The sequence below is a fragment of the Acanthopagrus latus genome, chromosome 18 (genome assembly GCF_904848185.1).
Source record: "Acanthopagrus latus isolate v.2019 chromosome 18, fAcaLat1.1, whole genome shotgun sequence".
NCBI lineage: Eukaryota > Metazoa > Chordata > Actinopteri > Spariformes > Sparidae > Acanthopagrus > Acanthopagrus latus.
Window position 1 is genome coordinate 7,012,372 of NC_051056.1, and position 19,515 is coordinate 7,031,886.

The following is a 19,515-nucleotide window of genomic DNA, read 5'->3' on the forward strand; positions in this document are numbered from 1 at the left end:
GTTACGCTGGTCACGCCACCTGGGCAGGTAATGTAAATCTTATACCTAGTCAGGAGCAGGGGTGAAGTCACAATTGAGGCCATGAAGTGCTCCCATCTGTGCAGCTAATCTGTTAGCAACAAGGCATATACTTTCTCTAGTCACGGAGTAGCCTCTACACCGGCACTGCAACACACTGGGACAAACTGACACAACGTCTTATTACAGAGAGAAATTAATTACCCGATGTATTATATTTGCTGAGTTTACAAGAGCACACGAATAATCAGTTTGTTATAGAGAGCTGTTCAGTTTACCAAGTTTCCCCTGATTCAACAACCCACAAAACTGTGATTTTTGTAAGGTAGTCTGTCATTACATCGGGTGGTTTAGCAGTCAGCGGTCTTTCGTGGTGGCTACAACACTGCAGCAAACAAAAAATGATTAGCTACAAATTTAGCGAGACAGGGGGAGAGTGTAAACAATGTGTCGTCAATTTTTCAGCAGTGTGAAACATCGCATGAGAGATTAAGTTTGGTCTTGAAAAGCTGCAGCCTTTGTTCTCTGAAGAACTATAACCTACACTGTACAGTTACTGTTAAGCTTAGTGCCCACCTTTCTTTCACACACACAGAATACTGCCCCGTTCCTTAGAGGTGCTATGTCACTGTGAGAACAAGTGTATCCTACCAACACACTGCCGTAGGTCTTTCTCCTCAAAGAACAAACCAGAGGGCGAAGCATCGGAATAATGGATTAGTGCTTCACCTCGGTCAGGGTGGAATCAATTCTGTGCAGGTGTCAAAGTCCAGAGGAAACAAATCAGCCCCCGACTTTAATCTTCCCACCATGTTTCACTATGGGTTTGAAACACTGTGGTAGCATACTCTAGCCTGTTCATCTCCTAAATGCACCCTTCTGTTACTGCCATAAAACTCTGTAGTGCTTCATGCAACATTAATAGGGAGTTTGGTTTAAATTTGGCTATCAATAATAATTAATGATTTTCAGGGATAATCACTAATTATGATGAATAGATCACTTTTGGGGCACCTCCCTTAAAGAAGGCAAAAGATAGTCAATTTAATAATTAAATCTCATAAAAAGATTCTAAACTGTCAGTTTGTAACTGATTTGTAATCAACTCACTAACTACAACCTAAATTACCATCACAGCTAGTAATGGGTCACCAGGATTAGGACAATGGATTTTGGAGTCCTTGACTCCAGTAAAGGTTGGCTACTTCTTGTTCTTCGGATTGTTGAGTTTGCTGGTAAGCTTTGTGTTGAGGCTGCTGAAGCCAACTGAGCTCAAAAACTAGCAGGGCCTGTTACCCTGACTAATAGTAACTAATAGCTGGGTCTCCTGGCAGTATTTGCACTGAGATGTGAAGATTGGGGAAATTTGTGGAACTGAGTTCAGTTCAGAGTCTATTTTGAAATCCAAAATAAACGATTTTATCTGGGAGTCAACAACTCAAACTTGGACTTATCAGTAAATACGAATGTTTTCCAGTCTGCCACTGTGAAATTCTGGTGTTTCTTAGCCCATTGCAAGTGATTGGCCTTGTTTCCTCTCCTGAGACCTATATCATGTGTACAAGATCTGTGGCAACCAATGTTGATTCTGTGTGGGGCATTTATAGTCACAGAGTACAGATTACAGCTGTTGGTGCAGATTCTCCACTATCCCTCGTTTTAAGGAGCACCACCTGCAAAGCTCAGGGGCTCTCCTCCACCATCCCATCAGCCAATACACTATTCACCTGATGTTTAGTCACCGCTCCTTCCTCTGGCTGAATAGGCACACTGTTGATGGTGGTCAACAGTACTAATGTGGTGTTTAATGAAGGTGTACCTGCCAGTGTTTCTGCCAGACAGGCTGAAAACATCACTGAACCTCCGCAGCAGTCTCAACAGCAGGGCCGGCTCTTGCTATTTTGGCACCAAGAGGCGAGATTAGGTTATGATTATCCATACTGTTACACCACTGCATTGAGTCTGTTGAGTTATTCTATTTCATATAAAGTAAGTGCTGTACAAATAAGCTTTATTTAATCTAAAACTGGCATTTATCTAGTAACAGGGTTTAACTGTAACATTGCTGTACTAGTAAAAACACGTAGCTGCAGCAGAGAGAGGACAAACAACTTTTACAGGCCGCACGCTTCTACTTGCACCAGTAGTTCAACATGAAAAAATATTACCTACTTGTGAATACATTAGTAAAATAGAAAAGAGGTTGCACTACGATTAAATAGCAACACATGCCCGACAATAGGGGTAATGATTTGTCTGTATTGGTCAGAGAATTTCAGCACAATGTCAGACACTCTAGGTAGGAGGAGGAACACTGAACAGCAGCAACAGTTAGCAGGCTTGACATTCAGATGATTCACAAGCACCCTCAGCAGCTATCACAGCTTCATTATCTAGCATAATTAGCTAGTTTTGCCTTAATTTATTTTAAGCTAGCTAGTACGAATGGAACGTCATCACACAACATGGTGTTGTTCTAATGATATATAAGATGTCATACCTCTATTATTATTATTGTTGTTGTTGTTGTTATTGTTATTATTTATATATGTATATAGAAATACATAATATTCATAATAATAATAATAATAATAATAATAATATATTGTTGTTGCCTTTTTTTTTAATTTATCACATGTGTGTATTACAAGTGTTTTATTTTGTATATTTTTGTTGTATACATTTCCTTTTTTCATTGTTGGCATTCTGTGGACAGTAAAGGAAGAATTTCAATATAAAGAGAAACATGTTCCTTACTCTGCATATGACAATAAATACTGACATATTACACTTTTTTTGTCAGTTATAGGACTGAAGTACAAATGACAGAGCTGTATTTTGACAAATTAACATTATACTTTACTTTAGCAGACTTTTATTTTGTAGCTTGTTTACTTGTGCAAGGTGGTGCCGGATGTGACGTCGGCTCCACTGTGTACACCAGCTGATCGGAGCTAAACTCTCCGTAATTGTCGTCGTTTTGTAACGTTGACAACAAATGGGATCGCGACAGTCCGGCCCAACCCGCTGCTGACATTCAGCGTCAAACTGCAGCAGCGCCGCCGACACCTGAGCTGACGACACATCTTTGTTTTGGTTGATACATCACCAGGGCCTACCTGCAATGCTAAGCTAATTAGTTAGCAGAATTCATGAATATAAACCGCTGGTTTAAGCAGTAAACGGCCAGGGAATACCTTCCCGGGCATACGTCATTCAACCATGAAGGTCTGACGACTTTACATATATCTTATGTGAGCTAATATCTGTTGTGAATGGGTAGAAAGTGATTGTAAACTTGTAGCCTGTGCAGTTGTCACGGACTGCCACTGACCGAAATTGTCTTGTGCCAGCAGCGCTCTCGTCCGGCTACAAGATGTGGTTGAAACTGTTTTTCTTGCTCTTGTATTTCATAATGTTGTTTGCGCTAGCGAGGATTTTTGAGGCGGTAGTTTGGTACGAGACTGGCATGTTCGCTACACAGCTTGTGGATCCGGTCACTCTCAGTTACAAGAAGTTGAAGACCATCCTGGAGTGTCGGGGGCTGGGATACTCTGGACTGGCCGAGAAGAAGGATGTGAGCGAGCTCGTTGAGAAATCAGGTAAAGGTCGGGGCCAGGGGTGTCTTTGTGTCCACGAACGTGTTGTATTCTTCTACGTGTGACCCTTTGTGAAGTTGTAAACAAGTTGACTCATCACCACATAATGATGAGTCATAGTCAAGTCTCTAAAACAGTGATTCTCAGCCTTAATCGGTCCAGCACCCTCCTAACAGCCCTTTAAATCAAATGTAGGCCAATTCTATTCTCTGAATGTTGATGAATAATCTGTTCATAGATTTCGTTATTATCATGAAAGATACTCATGCTATTATTTATATTATTTGTCACATATTTATTAACTATAAAAATGTACATATACATATATATGTATACATTATACCAGATGTAACATTATACTTTCTAGACTTTTATTTTGTAGCTTGTTTACTGGTGCAAGGTTGTGTGGGATGTGAAGTTGGCTCCACTGTGTACACCAGCTGATAAATATTGTATTCATATTATAAGAGCATGTCAAATAACAGATCTGATTTTAGTGTATCATTTAAATATCAGCATTTGTAGTTTCCCAGGGATGTGTAATTATGGATCCCACTAATATTCTTGCACGACCTGCTCCACTGGTTTTGCAGGTAAAAAGAAACCAATGCCTTTGGCCTCCCTCCCTATCATGTTCAGTGGCTGTGTGGTGTTAATGGGTTGTGCTGTTTTTTTTTTTTCTCACTGTTACTGAGTACAAATGGCCAGCGGCAGAGCTGATGTAGCAGATTGTGAGCCATAGTTGCCCTGGTAAACATACCACCACGACTGGCCATGGCACCTGCAGTGTCTCTGGGCTTGTTGGGTACAGTCACCAGGGCAGCCCTGCAGACAGCCCACCTGTAAAATCTGGGAATGTTATGTCATCCTCCTATTGGGCTAATAAAAGCAGAGTGGCGCTTCAGTACACAAGAAGAACTTCTGTCTGAGTGACACTTAGCACTATCTCTGCTAATATTCATGCTATGTGTCCATTGATCTTGCTAGAAGGGCAGTCTAGTTGCGATGACAGTGTTCTGGGACTTTATTTTCCTCTGAGAAGAGCTTTTTAATTTACTCATGGAAAAAGATATATTTCCCAGCAAACAGATAACCCTCAATTAATGTTCCCTTAAGGATTGCCTTTTAACCTTTTTAGGAATGTTATTTTAAAGGTTTATATATATATATGTGTGTGTGTGTATATATATATATATATGTATGTATGTATGTATGTATGTATGTATGTATGTATGTATGTATGTATGTATTTCTTTAAGCTTTCTTAGGGAGGGTTCTCTGAGGGTTCTCAGAGGCTCAATTTATGTAACCTTGAGAAAACCTTTAGAGAACATTCTGTGAGAGTTCTCTAAAGGATATTTTTCTGTAACCTTCAGAGAACCTTGATGGGATGTTCCCTGGGGGGTTTTCAGAAGGTTAATTTGTGAAACCTCTGTGTAACATTTAGAGTACATACCCCTAAGGATATTTTTGAGTGTCGTCTAAAGGTTATTGTTGAAAAACCGTCACAGTACCTTTTAGGGAATGTTTTCCAAAGGTTCTCTGAGAGATAATTTCGTAAAGTTGAAATGTGTGGGTTAGGGGTTAAAGTTGAAACTTCAGTCCATATAGTGAAGTGTTATTATATGTTATTATATAATATATTATATAGTTATAAAGGAGTTCTTATCTATCGCTATGACCATCTTTCATCTATCTTTCTTCCTATGACCATCTGATTTACAGTACAATCAAAAACGTGTCATTACACACATTTGAAAAAAAGTCATTAACTGGACATTTAATCCAATTCATGAATTAAACATTCGCAAGCAAGATTCTAAGATGTTCGGGAAAGTGGAGCGAGTTATCAACGGCTGTGGAAAACGGTTCAATACAGCTTCCAGCTCACTGAACAGCGGTCTGTCCTGTCTGTTGATGTGGATGGATTCAGTCAATGAATAGGTAAAATACTTAAATTGTGGTATCGTTGAAACACACTTTCTTGAAGGAATGTTTACCATTCTTAACATTATGGTTTTAAGTGATGTCTTTTTTTCTGTAGTTCGTCAGGAAAGAGCTAGTCAGTGTTTGTAATTGAAAGCAAATAGTCGGGCAATAGCTAAGCTAATGTTAACTTGTTTAACTTAAGCACAAGTTAATGTTAATGTCTGTCGTGTTTAAAACTTGAAAATGTTCGATGTATGTCTAATATCACAAACAGAAAATCTGATGTTACGTCTTGGGTTTTGTTACAGTAACTCAAAGCAATATTGGCTAACATTTATTTGATTTAATGTTACTGTAATGTATTGATATGTTGTGGAGATTAGCTAGCAGATGCACAAAATGACCACCATCAATTGGTATTGATTATACAGTAGTTAAAGTTGTATTTGCATCACTGGGTAACTGTCAGAGTTACAGAGGTTAATTAGGAAGGGGCTGGTGTTGTTGTTTTAAACAAATCATCCTGTAGCTAATAGGTCAAATTTTGTATTTTCCAGAGGCCTTGAGAAAGCTCCAGTTCACATCGTCAGCACATACCAAGAACACCACTGAAGACATCAGACCTGATGTCAGCTAAAGGTAAATGTCTGTTACCTCAAAACATACACTGCACATGACCATCAGAAAGCTTTCTTGGTAGGCAGAAGACTGAAGTTATACACTTAGTTTATAAGTAGAGTGGCCACTGCACTTAGCCTCCAAATCCAAACAGCACTGTTCTTACCCTGGTTTAATGGTAGTAAGATACTTTAAATTTTGACCAGGTTCAACCTTGGACCTAACCTTTTTTTCTTTGATGTCAGTCTGTCTGCGCCAAATGTTTCATATTTGGCACCATTGGTTTTATTTGTGCTCACAGTGTTAGACAGACTGTCTCTGTGTCAGTTCATCAGTCGGTCTGCCTCAGCCCACAATGTGTGGTAACTCCAGTGTTTGACAAGGACAGTTAAAGAGATTACAAACTGCAAGAGCTTGCATCAGATAGCCTGATGAGTCCTGATGACAACAAGCACTGGCATAAGTGTCAGAGTTTCATCAGAATATTTTTTGATAGTTCTGTTTCAGTGACCTGCATTTTAGCATTTGGAAGGGGTTAGAGGAAACAGCAGCACTGCACTTACACTTCATGCATGTGACTTGAAATGGATGTGTTTTCATTTAACAGTTGTATTTACCATGAAAGTGGAATTGTTAAGAGTGCCTGATGTGGGTTTCATAATGTTGCTTACATTAACATTTTCTAAAGAGTTCAAGTCATTTATGGTATGTGCACTTTATGATACCTTGAACAGATATAATAACCATGTAACTGAACAAAATTATATATATATTTTTAAAACATTGAATGCTGAACATGAACTTGTCGCGGACCTATGGACACAGAGTGGCTTGTAACAGCTCGGCTCTGTATGTGAGAGCTGCATTTTACACATTGCCAATATTCTACGTGAGAAACTGTGCCCAAGTTCCCATGTGTTAATTGGGATGCACCAATCTGATGTTTTCTCCCTCGATAAAATGTCTTCTATTTAGACTTGGTTTCGCTGCAGTGAAGGCTGTTGGTCGTCCAGCAGACAGTACGAGTTTTCTCTCTGGGGCTGTGGAGGTACTGATGCCTGTGGGAGACGATGTAAGAACTGGAGATCAGTGCAGCGGGAAGATGAAGCAAACAGCACCTCTCATTCATAAAGTGACTGTCAGCTTTCTATGTTGATACTGACTTCATGTTCACTGCAGTCTTCTTTGTTCTGCAGATCTTCCAAAGTTTGACATTTTCTAAGATTGGTTTCTTGTTTATGAATTATGGAAGTTGTGCAGAGATTACTTTTGATTTGTTAATATGTTTTATAGAACTGGAACAGACAGTCAAATATCAATTTGTGGATGTCTTCAGGGAAAGCTTTGGGGCGGCTGAAATGTAATGACCGTGGGTAGATAGAGGTTGTGTTGTCAGTTGCATCAAACCGGCAAATATATCTTCAACAAGAGGCGAGAGCAAAACAGAGAGTTGTCTTACCTTCGAGCTTTACTTGTATATGATGAACAACCTTCTACCATTCTAACCATCATGTCTTTTTCTGTCTTTTGTTGCAGATGGTGCTGATTGGCCCTGAAACTCCATTTGGACATGTGTTATTTGTTGTTAATATAAGAACTGATTTTAACTGTTAGAACACCACAAGCTGGCTGTGGGTAATTGTGACATCATAATTTTGGAGGAGCCATCTTTGGGCTAACTCCAACCACTTCAGCCCTTCCTCCACCCATGAGAAGTGTCCACTAGGAGATGGAAAAATAATGAATCTGATGGTTGTGGAAAAAACAGTATTTTGGTGATTGCCATGTGTGAGATATTTAAGTTTAATTAAACATAAATTAGCTATAACCTCCGTCATAGACAGTTATGATAAGTGATGGAAACAAGAGCCAGAATCATTTCAACTCTTCAAGGCAACAAACTGTTCATTAAGATCTGGCTTTTTTTGATTGTTATGAATCACAATATTAGATTATCTTGTTATTTTATAATTGCAATATCACATAATTTCAATAAAATTAGATCACTTTGACTCCTTTTTTACCATCATTTATTTATTTGGTCTTATTTGTCCGTGTCATCGCTTTTATTACTGATAAGGGGTCAGTAATAGCAGCAGCAGTGCTGGGGCTATCAGCTGAAAGTGTGATTGCTGAGACAGAGGAAACATTCCACTTGATCCAAATGACAAGTCTATCTGAGTGCTAGTGTCAACTAATGCTCAAGATTCATGATCGGTAGTATGTACCTCAGATAGAAGTCCACCCAGTACAGTTTCTCGCTTGCATTTCCTGAATATTTTGTATATTTGATGTATGTATACTGCTATTATAATATTAAATTCTATTACAGTGTTAACAGGTTTTATTCATATCGCCACCCCTTGCTTCTCTCTTTCTCTCCCTGTATTACCACTTCTACACCAAAGTGTCTTTATGCATCTTTTTTTCACAGGGGTGTGAAATTCACAACAAATAGGCTTTTGACTCCTTTGACAGAAAACCTTCATGAAAAAGTCTTAATCATTAGATATCCCACTTTTTATTCATTGCTGTTGAGAGCTGCACATGCTACAGATGGCTGATCAGATGGCAGACGAGGCTCAGTTGCTGAAGCCACTGAGGGTGGTGGGTTATGATGTCTCCATATGTCCAATACATTTGACCGATTGCAAAAGAGAATAAGGGTGTTCTCGCCATATTATTTTGAGTAACACAGCATTACATTGAACTGGAGTTTAATCATGAAACTACCGGTACTAATGGGTCATTCCACCAACTCACCAACACCATATTAATGGTATCTTTCAAAATCCTACAGCTGAACAACACATACTTTTTTAGTTATTTATTTCTGAGGAGCTAAATGTCAGCATTTTTCTGATTCCTTGTATGTATTCTAAACCACACCAGTCGCTAATTCTTCACTGGATTGGGTTGAAACTATATATAATATTCTTAACATCTTGGACTTCCTTAGATTATTATGATCAGTCTCACTTAGGAGGCATGTTTACATCAAATGTGAAGAACAACCTTGTTGGTTTTCACCCTTACCTGTGGTGCTTTAGGGACTTAATTGTACATGTCACTCTGGAAAATATTCAACACTAATAACAGGCTGGACTCAGTAGGCGCGCACTACTTTTTCACCACAGTGTTGATGTCTTTATGGGTAGAATATGTCACAGGCATGAAGAGAACACACAATAGTTGAGGGACATTTTCTTTCCTGTGTACTCTCTTCACGCAGCTGTCACACAGCCTATGTGAACACAGACATGCAAATTGGCAGTGGCAGCTCAGTGATGCAGCCATGCAGCACAGTGTGTATTAGTGTGTCCAGTCTGTAAGAGTAATGGCCAACATGTGACACTCATCTTTTTGCGACTTCATATCTAAATGGGCTACTTATCTGCAATAATCCAATGATGGCACTATTTTTTTTATTCCCCCGCAGGAGAATTGACACAGGGGGAACTCTACTCAGCCATCAAGAAAGAGAAGGAGCAGACAGAGGCAGGAGATGCCAGCACCACACACTTCAGTGGCGAGATGCATTTCTATGAATTGGTCGAGGACACTAAAGATGGGATCTGGCTGGTTCAGGTAAAAGCACTCCATTATTGTGCAATAAACTGCACTGTTGGGGTGAAGGGGTTAGGGGGACACGACACAACAGAAGAAATCCATCATCTTTATCTTAATTTGTCATCATTCAACTTTTTTGACTTAACATTTCACTATGCTGTCTTGATTTTGACCATTCTTTTTGTTAAAGAAGATCTTTCTTGCACAAGTCCCCAATATTTAAAAGTATACCTCTTTACATAGGTTTAAATGTACAAACACGTCACAATCTGAATGCCATACTGCCCCATAAAGGTTTATTTATCATAGGTCTCCTGAAAATGGGACCAAATTTGCTGGATCAAAACTAAACATACAGTTATTCTAATATTTGGTTAAATGTCTCTTGGCCATGTTCATCTCAATTAGGTGCTCAATTTTTTTTGTTGTTTTCTTCCTGATGGTGGCAGTGACACAACTGTGCCATGCACTTTATACTAACAAACAGTTGTTTGTACAGTTGATCTTGGGACCTGTAACTGCTTTGAAATGGCTCCAAGTGACTTTCCTGACTTGTTCAAATCAATAATGTGCTCTTTCAGATCAATGCTGAGCTCCTTAGACTTTCCCACTGTAGTGTTTGTGGCTGAATCTAATGGGTGAATCAAACAAACCCTATTTAAACAGGCCCAGAAAAGTCATCAGCTGTTATCAATCAGAATCACTCAGAAGAAGTTCAGAGGTACAAAGAACATTTAATTCACACAACTTTCCATGATCACCTAAATTGGTTGTTTGATTTGTTGTATGTAGATTTTGTGACATTTTCAGAAGAACCCCAATTAATTAATTATTGAACCAAAATGTTGACAAAGTAGTATGTGTTCCACTCATTGCATCATGGAACAATAAGAGCTTTAGAAATCGTTGGAACTGAAAACTGCCATGATATACGTTATTTGATATATGTTCTTTACAAGTGTATGTAAACTTTTGACCAAGACCGTATGTCTGTTTGAGATGCCTGCATTTTTAGGGTCACATGTCAAATGATTGTCATGCTTTTTAAGACATGACAATAACTTAGGATACATATTCAAGAAGAATGTAACCGCTGGACAGTCTTTTAAGCCGATTTCCTCAGTTTGTGTAGTTACTGCGGTTAGACTTTGTAGGGCAATATAAGCCAAATCACCCACAACTACATAGTGATTTGATGCCAGTCAGGAGCCAGTTTACAAAGTGAGTTTTGAGTACTGCTTTCACACACAGATCACAGTTTTTTCATTGCCTTTTTTTGATCTGAGCATAAAATCAAAAGTACGAAAAACAAAGTTGATTGATACGCAGACCAAAACCAAAACTGGACCCCTTATTTGAATTTGGTTTTGTGGTTTTTCATTTTTGGATTCTGAACAAAAAAAAAAAAAAACAAGAAAAACATGTTTTTTCCTTTTATTGATTGAAACAGGAAATCGATCAGAAGGCCCTCAGATTTTTATATATACTTTTTTTTTTTTTTTTTAAATGCACATATAGCTAAGATGAAAAACCTGCGATATTTAAACTACAGGTCACATTCCTCAGTATAAGCCAATGCAAAGGCCCATGAATAGATTTCATTGTCTAGATAATGTCAACAGATACAACTAACATTTCATTGCGTCACAGTTAATACTAGGTGGAGATCGGGTCAAAGGTAGTCATGAAAATGAACACCCTAGATAAGGCTTGGCAGAAGTCCTAACTGTGAGACATGCAGAACTCGTTGGCAACAAGCTTATGGTTATGCCAAACTAAGGATTCTTTACTTTTCTAAATCTTTTATTTTCTTCAGCAGTCACTGTGTTGGTTTATTTCATCTCTCTGTAATTTGATGAGCTTATGTGAACATCTGCATGAGCTGGCTTTGCTGGGGTTTTGCAAGGCTGCCATATCAAATATTTGCTTATCACTGTGTGAAAACAACTAAAAAGGAGAGTTAATAGTTTCTCTTGTGATCAGATTTTGAACTGCATGGTAACAAGGGGCATACACATATGCCCAATAAATAAGCCTGTTTTGTATTTTCTTCTCTGAAAGGGATAAATCAAGCTGACATGATCTCACTACCAAAAACAACAGATGTGATGTTGTTGAATTACTTTTTGTCATTAATCGAGATGTGTATAAAATACTAAGAAGGAGAAGTAGAAGTCAAGACTTGTTCTTACTCTGTCAGAAGGGTCTCCATGTCCCTCAACACATCTGTTTGGTAATACCTGTCTGACCCTGTCATGTCCCTGTGTGTGTCTGCAGGTCATTGCTCAGGACCGGGAGGCTCTGCTCAGTCAGTCAAACTGGGGGAAGATGGTGCAGAAAGTGTCCCAGTTTGGGATCAGAACTGGAACCTTCAATTGTTCTGATGACTACAGGTGATATACGGGTTCTCCCTCAGAAGCACTGAGTTGTCCAAGTCAGGATATGAGATTTCTTTTGTTCCGGTTTAGCTAGCCAGTTTGCGCGAGAAGCTGCGTTCACTTTGGCACGTATTTTAGACATTTTAGACATCAGTCAGTGATAGGGATGTATTGCTTGTACTTTGACAGTGTTGTTCAATTTCAGCATCTGGAGCTGCGTCTGGATGATTGCATTTTTTATGAAGCACAGAACTATCGATATGGGGAATCTTATCAGTACACAGTACATGTCAGTTTTAGTGTGGGTGATATGCTGGTGTTCCAGTGGGACAAAGAAAGACTGTCCAGTAATTGTCAGGTTCCACATGTCCTGTGTGTAAACAGAGCAGGGCTCCAGGACAAAGTCTGTCTGTAACTCTGACGCAGTGGTTCTCTGTTCTGCCGACCAGGTCATGTATCAAGCGGGGCTGGCTGCGTTCCACTCTCATCATGTCCGTTCCTCAGACTTCAGCGTCAAAGGGCAAAGTCATGCTAAAAGAGTACAACGGCCGTCGCATAGAAACTGAGCAAATCTTCCGCTGGATGACCTCGCATGTAGCTCATCGAATCAAAACACTGAGTCAGTCTGAGCAGCTGGTGGAGGAGTGGCGCCCTGACCCAGCCCACCCGGTGAAGATGTTTCTGTTCGCCCGTCTGGCCCAGCCGCCCGCCTTCTTCTCCTCGCTGTCCATCAAGTTCACCGGCCGAATTGAGTTCATCTACGTGGACATTCGCAACTGGGACAACCACAGCAGCCTATCAGAGATTGGTGTGACACAGAGCCCCGCCTACATCCTCAAGATGCCGGAGGGCATTTACCGCTACGGCAACAGGTGAGGGTTGAAGATGGAAATGATAGTGGCTTATTGTTAATACTTATCATACTTCTATTTTTTTTACATCTTACTCCAATCTCACTTTTTGATCTGTTTTCCTTCTCCTCTCTGCTCCTCCTTTCTTCTCTGTAGTACCGGGGAGTTCCTGTCCTTGGCTGCCATGGATACGTTCCTGCGTTCGGTCCAGCCAGAGGTTAATGATCTGTTTGTCCTCAGTTTGGTCCTGATCAACCTGCTGGCCTGGATGGATCTCTTCATCACACAGGTCACATCCTGTTACTCCATAAGACAAAATGGGGGACTGTGCATTTACTCCTGTACACGAGTGCAATCTTGTTATACTTAAACTCATACTTGGGTGTTGCCCTTTAATGCAACTTAATACTTATACTCTGGGTGCTCTTGGATTAGACAGTCCACACATGACCACAGATGTGTTTGGGCGCAGGTCCCATACTCATACATACATATCATCCCGTACATGTGACTGTTTTACATAGAAAACACACAATGGGCTTATAAAATGCATTTGTGCATTTTTACAACCTAACAGCACGTAAAGCATTGCAGTTTAGCTCACAATGACCAGCTGGAACATTAAAATGCAGCTTGACACATTAATGAAATAAAAAAAAAAACAATATATAGTAACAGAATTTCAAAGGGGCCATTTGGCAATGTTCTAACTACTGTCAGTCAAACTTTGAATGCAGGACATTTTGTATCAGTTTTTCTACACTGTAGTTTTGCTACATCTGCATTGTCTTTCACGCTTTTATTTTTAACATATATTATGTTTTATGGACAGGGGGCGACAGTGAAGCGGTTTGTAGTCCTGATCAGAACACTTGGAACCTACAACTCCATATTGTTGGTGTCCTGGCTCCCTGTGCTGGTAAGAGCCACTCACTTGAGTGCATTGGGGGAACTGTGTGTGTGTGTGTGTGTGTGTGTGTGTGGAGAAGAGAAGCAGCAAGCCGTAAAAAAAAAAAAAAGTTTCCCATTTCAGTACAAACATGTAGTTGCCAGTTTGATTGACAGACTTCCTTACTAACCTTACTATCCAACCTTACTATTTTAACTGAGTGGAGAGTTGAATCTGTAATACTTGACCACTAATCACTGATTGATCACTCCCCCCCAGGCTCTCCTCCAGCTGCCCTACTTGGACAATCTGCATGGCTACAGTTTGAAGCTGCTCCGTTATGCTGACACCACCACACTGGCCAGCCTGGTTAGAGCTGACTGGACCTTCTACTCATCCCACCCAGCTCTCTTCTTGTCCACCTATCTGGCCCATGGCCTGCTGGTTGACTACTTTGAGAAGAGACGCCGCTGTGGCATCCGAAGCCAAGAGGACAGCACTACCAACCTGGAGTGGCTGGCTAGCCTGTGGGACTGGTACACTTCCTATCTGCTCCACCCAATTACATCACTGCAACAGGTCCCGTCTGACCACTCAGACTGGGAGGATGATCCCAACTTCTTATTTGAGCGTTTGGCTTTTCCTGACCTCTGGCTTCGCCCATTAGTAAACATGGATTACATTAAAGCCCTGCCAACCTGGAGGTTCAGAGCTGATGGTCAGCACAGGAGAGAGGATTCTGACGGAAAGCCGGACGAAGAGACAGATAGTTCACACTCAGACGCAGAGAGCAGCGAGCAGACAGATTCCCCTGCTGCAGATCCCGGCAGACCTCCACACAGCTACAGAAGGCCCAAGAGATCGTTGTGCTACCAGGACAGCAACACACAGCTCCCTGCATACAACAACACGGACTCTGCTGCTGCTGCTGCTGCTGAGTCGTCCTTCTGCTGCCATCACTGGAACGGAAGCTCGTCGTCATCGGCTGAAACGGAGCAGGAGGACGGCTGTCCGACACCTGATGGCGTCTCTAACCATCAGCACTGCGACTGGTCGGTTTGGCCCCGTGACATGCTGCAGTGCTCAGAGTGCGTGGTGTGTTTGGAGAACTTTGTGAGCGAGGAGCTGCTGATGGGTCTGCCCTGTGGCCATGCCTTTCATCAGCAGTGCATTGTGGTGTGGTTGGCAGGAGGCAGACACTGCTGTCCAGTGTGTCGCTGGCCCAGCTATAAAAAGAAACAACAGAGAGTTGCACCGAGCAGCTCTCCTGAAAACACACTGCATGACTGATGAGTATATCTACCTGGGCCCCTCTTATCACCATTTCCCCTCTCAAGACGAGACACAGGGATGAAGTAGAAAACATTGTCAGTCGGTGTGATCCAACCTGATGTTGCCATGAGCACTCGAATAGCTTATTTCCATTTCCGTTGAAGGCAACGCGCGGGCCGTCATGGCAGACAGATGAACCTATGAAAGCCCTGTCACCATGGTTTCTGTACAGAGACGATGTTGATTCACACGGTGATCGTAGGTGTAGTCACAGTAAACTTTGTAGTGCAATAAAACTTTTTTTAGTCGTGCTTTTATCATCAAGTCGTGCTCTTTCCGGGACTGTGGACAACGTAGAGTCAGTTTACCACATAAAGGACCATCTGAAGGAGATTTCTGTCACACGATGTCATCACACGCAAGACAAGAAGCTACTTACTATATCAAACCAACAGTATCGGAACACAATTGTATACTAACAACATGTAAACACTCTGCTCCATCCCATCCCATCTGACAGCAAGCGCACTAACCTCCATGTAAATGTTTCTATTGTGATTAGAACTGTGCTAAGAAATAAGGGAACAGGATGATCATCTCTGTTGATCCTTCTCACTGGTGAGTACAGGAGAGATGTATTGGTCACAATTCAAATTAATGAAAAGGTTTGAAATATATATTACCAAACCAACAGCTCCTCAGAATGTTCATTTTTGCACAATTCCGTGTATTTATTGAGACATCCAGAGAGAATACACATACTTCTGCCCGGGCACTGGCATCAACATGATGCTGATATGTTTACAATGGTGCAACACTTTAAACCACGCAGAACGTTTCTCACTTCAGAGACACTGAAACATGAAGGAAAATGATGGCAGTGAGGCAACTGGTGCTGACTGTTTGCTGTGCTGCAGTATTGCTACGTCTTTTTGGATCAATAAAATCCCAACAGCTATGCGTTGAAAAAAAAGGTTGTGGAAATCTGTGTTGGTGAGCCTTGGCTCAGTCAAGATGAGCCACCAGTAAGATGCACCGTTGTTCTTTCTCTGTCAAGCTTAAGTCTCCACAGATCCACCCAAATAATGAAGCAGGTCAACAGCAATGTGTTGTCACAAAACATGAGGCCATATGTTGGAGGAGTCAAACGAAATTTCATCAGCAAGGCCTCGGGCACACAGAAATGTTTTTGGCACAAATCCTGTACTTCTGGGTTTGTACTATAATATGTTTTAAATATAAACATTTACCACCACCACCGGGCAGCAGCCATGTCGTTCCTCTGCATGTGACCGTGATCACAGCCAGGTGCCACGAGGTCTGTACAGCATCTGAAAATGTTAAAGCTACACTAAGGAAAACTTTATATTTAGCAGTGGGTCAAATGATTGTGTCACGTCAGAGGTGCTGCTCGTAGTGACGAATCCACAGAGAATTATCATGGACTGTGCAGCTGCCCTCAGCTCAGCAGAGCATTTTAGTCTCTGTGTTTTCAGCTGCACAACAGACAGATTCAGAAAGAGTCAGATGCTTCCCCCAGGAACAAATTATTATTATTATTATTATTATTATTATTATTATTATTATTATTATTATTATCAAATCAAATTCATATTCATTTGGTGGACACAAACACAATTCGGATGATCATGTTATTATTGTAGGATTATATTGGTTTCTACAGTTTTGACCGCTCCAGCCTCGCTGTACTGTCAGTAATCCATGCAAATTCATTTGCATATGTATTTCTTTTAAATGTCTCTCTGTGAGGTAACCGTACACGGACACAGTGCAACATCATGGTGGCGGTTTTTGGCTGACCCTCGCCTTTACCAAAAATGGACATGTGAGTGAGACATCCTGATGTGAATTTCACATGATGGGTTTTAAATGTACAGGGGCACAAGAGAATCCCAAGTCTGTCTTTACATTAGCCCTTTAATTACCCAACAAAACCTGAGGTTCAGTAAGCGAAGCTCTGTCACTTGTCAGCTGTTGTCATGTTTCATCCTCCTCAAGGGCCCTGATGCTCAGCAATACATATAGATAGAGAGAAACCCAGTTTACTTTTGACTCAATCAATCGTTTATTTTTTAACAAAAAGCTCCCACATGGTCGGGAAGCTCTGCTGCTGCTGCTGCTGCTGCTGCTGCTGCTGCTGCTGCTAGCGTCCTGTGGCAAACGCAGAAAACTCCAGCAAGCAAAGGAAGCATATCCTCTGTATTGTATTGCCTGATGTTTAGGTTACAGTTTACCCTTGAAACTTACACATGCCATTCTAATGATTACATTTTGTTGACAGTTAGCTGCTAGCAGGTTGTTTCTTTTTCCTGCATTATTTAAAAGAGAATCTTGATTTGAAATGTCCAGAACTAACTATAATTTGATTAGCTTTTAAGGTGATAAAATGTAATTGTTCAGCATCTTCCTGTCCTCTTTCTGTGTGTGAAGGGCAAGAAAAGAAAAAAAAAACATAGAGAGCAGTAACACTTAATAAATGAGATGTTCCAGAACTTTGGTTTTGGGAGTTATTTTGTTATAATTCTGGTTGGTAAGGTTCTGGTAGGTGCACAGAAAAGGTGTAATAAATATTGTGATTAATAGTTGTAAGGAGCATGTCCAGTATATCATGGCAGTCTTGAGCTGCAGTGATTTCTACAACTCTTTTTTTTTTTCTGTGATGGAGTGAGCAGAACATATACTACTTTCTCATTAAAAAAAAAAAAATCATAAAGTTTGGTTCAATAAGCAATTTATTTTAGGTCTTCTGAAAATATGACCAAATCAGCTGAGTAATTTAATAATGTGAACAATCAATTGTGGTGATTACGGAAAGCTGTCTCAATGACATGCCATTTGTAGCATGGCTTTCCTAACTTCCTCTGATTCTGGTTGAGAACAGCTGGAGTCTTTTCTGGGCGCATTTTAATAGGGCTTGTTTGATACAGCCATTAGACCCAGTCACAAACACTACAATGGTACACTGGGAAAGTCTAAGGAGCTCAGCACTGATCTGAAAGAGAACGTTATTGATTTGAACCAATCAAGAAAGTCACTTGGATCCATTTCAAATCAGTTACAGGTCCCAAAATCAACTGTGCAAAGTATAAAGTGCATGGCACAGTTGTGTCACTGCCACCCTCAAGAGAAGAAAATGCAAACCATCACCTGCTGTTGAGAGAAAACTGGTTCAGGATGCTTAAGAGTCAAACATAAACCACCAAAAAGCAAGTCTGCAATGAATAAGAAGCTGCTGGAAGACAGGTGACAGCGTGCACAGTCAAGTGTGTTTTGCATCAACATGGACTAAGAGGCTGTCGGGCAAGAAACAAGCCCCTTGCTCCAGATGCGGCAATTTAAAGCTCAGAAGTTTGCTGCTGATCACATGGACAAAGGATAAACCTTCTGGAGGAAACAAAGATTGAGTTGTTTTGCCATAATGTGCAGCAGTATGTTTGGAGGAGAGAGGGTGAGGCCTTTAACCCCAAGAACACCAAACCTACTGTGAAGCATGGTGGTGGTGCTGTTGTGCTGTGGAAATGTTTGCTACCAGTGGATCTGGTGCTCTAAAGAAAGTAAATGGAATAATGAAGAAGGAGGATTATCTCTAAGTCTGTGTCAGGAAGCCAACAAATATAGTTGAACTTCACAGATTCTGTCAAGAGGAGTGCTTAAACATTCAGCCAGAGGACGACCAGAAGCTTGTGGATGGCTATAAAATGAATCTAATTGAAGTGAAAATGACCAAGAGACATGTAACCAAATATTGGAATTACTGTATGTATATTTGTGATCCAGCAGATTAGGTCACATTTTCAGAAGAGCTGTATTATTATTATTATTGCTGTTAATTATTTTGGACCAAAGTTAATGAATGTTTTTCATGTGTTCCACTCATTCCATCACATAAAAATGCGAGCTGTAGAGATCACTGGAACTGAAGACTATGCATCAGAGGCACAGAGGAGCAGGGCCGTAGCTGTCACCAAAGAGCTCACGTCCTCATTATTTTTGTGGATTTTGGAGGTTTTGGCAGCATTACCAGAATCAAACAAAGTAACACATGGTGGATATTTCTTAAGCTGATTCCAGTGTTTTGAGATTTGTTAAATTTGAATATTAGGTCAAGAAAAAGCTACAACTTTTCTCTACGTATGTGGTGATATGATCTGTTGTAATTTTATGTGGAAATATGCAGCATTAAAGCACAATATCAACTGAGTCTGCCTCATTACTCGAGACCCTGTTTTAAAGCTCTCTGCGTCCAAATCTAGTTTAAGAGCTTCATCCAGCTGATACTGTTGTTACATAGCACATATTCCTTAGATTGCACTGGATTGTAATGTTTTCTATAACCGGGAGCATTCTTCACTGAGATTAAAAATCTCTAA

The 19,515-nt window shown here is 40.6% G+C and overlaps 1 protein-coding gene and 1 long non-coding RNA gene across 5 annotated transcripts; both read left to right on the forward strand.

Annotated features, from left to right (window-relative positions):
- Positions 1–2,919: 2,919 nt before the first annotated feature.
- rnf103 (ring finger protein 103) lies at positions 2,920–19,243 on the forward strand. Of its 3 annotated transcripts, none has more exons than XM_037077063.1 (8): positions 2,920–3,272; positions 3,450–3,620; positions 9,604–9,752; positions 12,012–12,127; positions 12,562–12,984; positions 13,120–13,252; positions 13,796–13,882; positions 14,132–19,243. In XM_037077063.1, the coding sequence occupies exons 2-8, from the start codon at positions 3,488–3,490 to the stop codon at positions 15,140–15,142; spliced, it is 2,052 nt and encodes a 683-aa protein (XP_036932958.1). In that variant the 5' UTR covers positions 2,920–3,272; positions 3,450–3,487; the 3' UTR covers positions 15,143–19,243. The 3 variants fall into 3 exon arrangements, with proteins under 3 accessions (XP_036932958.1, XP_036932957.1, XP_036932956.1); XM_037077062.1 differs by having other exon boundaries at positions 2,920–3,246; XM_037077061.1 differs by having other exon boundaries at positions 2,920–3,620.
- Positions 4,883–8,176, forward strand: LOC119007401. 2 transcript variants are annotated; one of them, XR_005071121.1, is made up of 4 exons: positions 4,883–5,561; positions 6,104–6,185; positions 7,140–7,236; positions 7,701–8,176. It is a non-coding gene; the product is annotated as an uncharacterized LOC119007401 (long non-coding RNA). The 2 variants fall into 2 exon arrangements; XR_005071120.1 differs by lacking the exon at positions 4,883–5,561 and having other exon boundaries at positions 5,568–6,185.
- Positions 19,244–19,515: the final 272 nt, after the last annotated feature.

Excerpts from the sequence above, each read along its gene's own strand:
- rnf103 (XM_037077061.1), top strand. The coding sequence starts at position 3,395 with ATGTGGTTGAAACTGTTTTTCTTGCTCTTGTATTTCATAATGTTGTTT. Across the intron at positions 13,253-13,795 it reads TGGATCTCTTCATCACACAG|GGGGCGACAGTGAAGCGGTT; the intron begins GTCACATCCTGT and ends TTTTATGGACAG. Across the intron at positions 13,883-14,131 it reads TGTCCTGGCTCCCTGTGCTG|GCTCTCCTCCAGCTGCCCTA; the intron begins GTAAGAGCCACT and ends ACTCCCCCCCAG.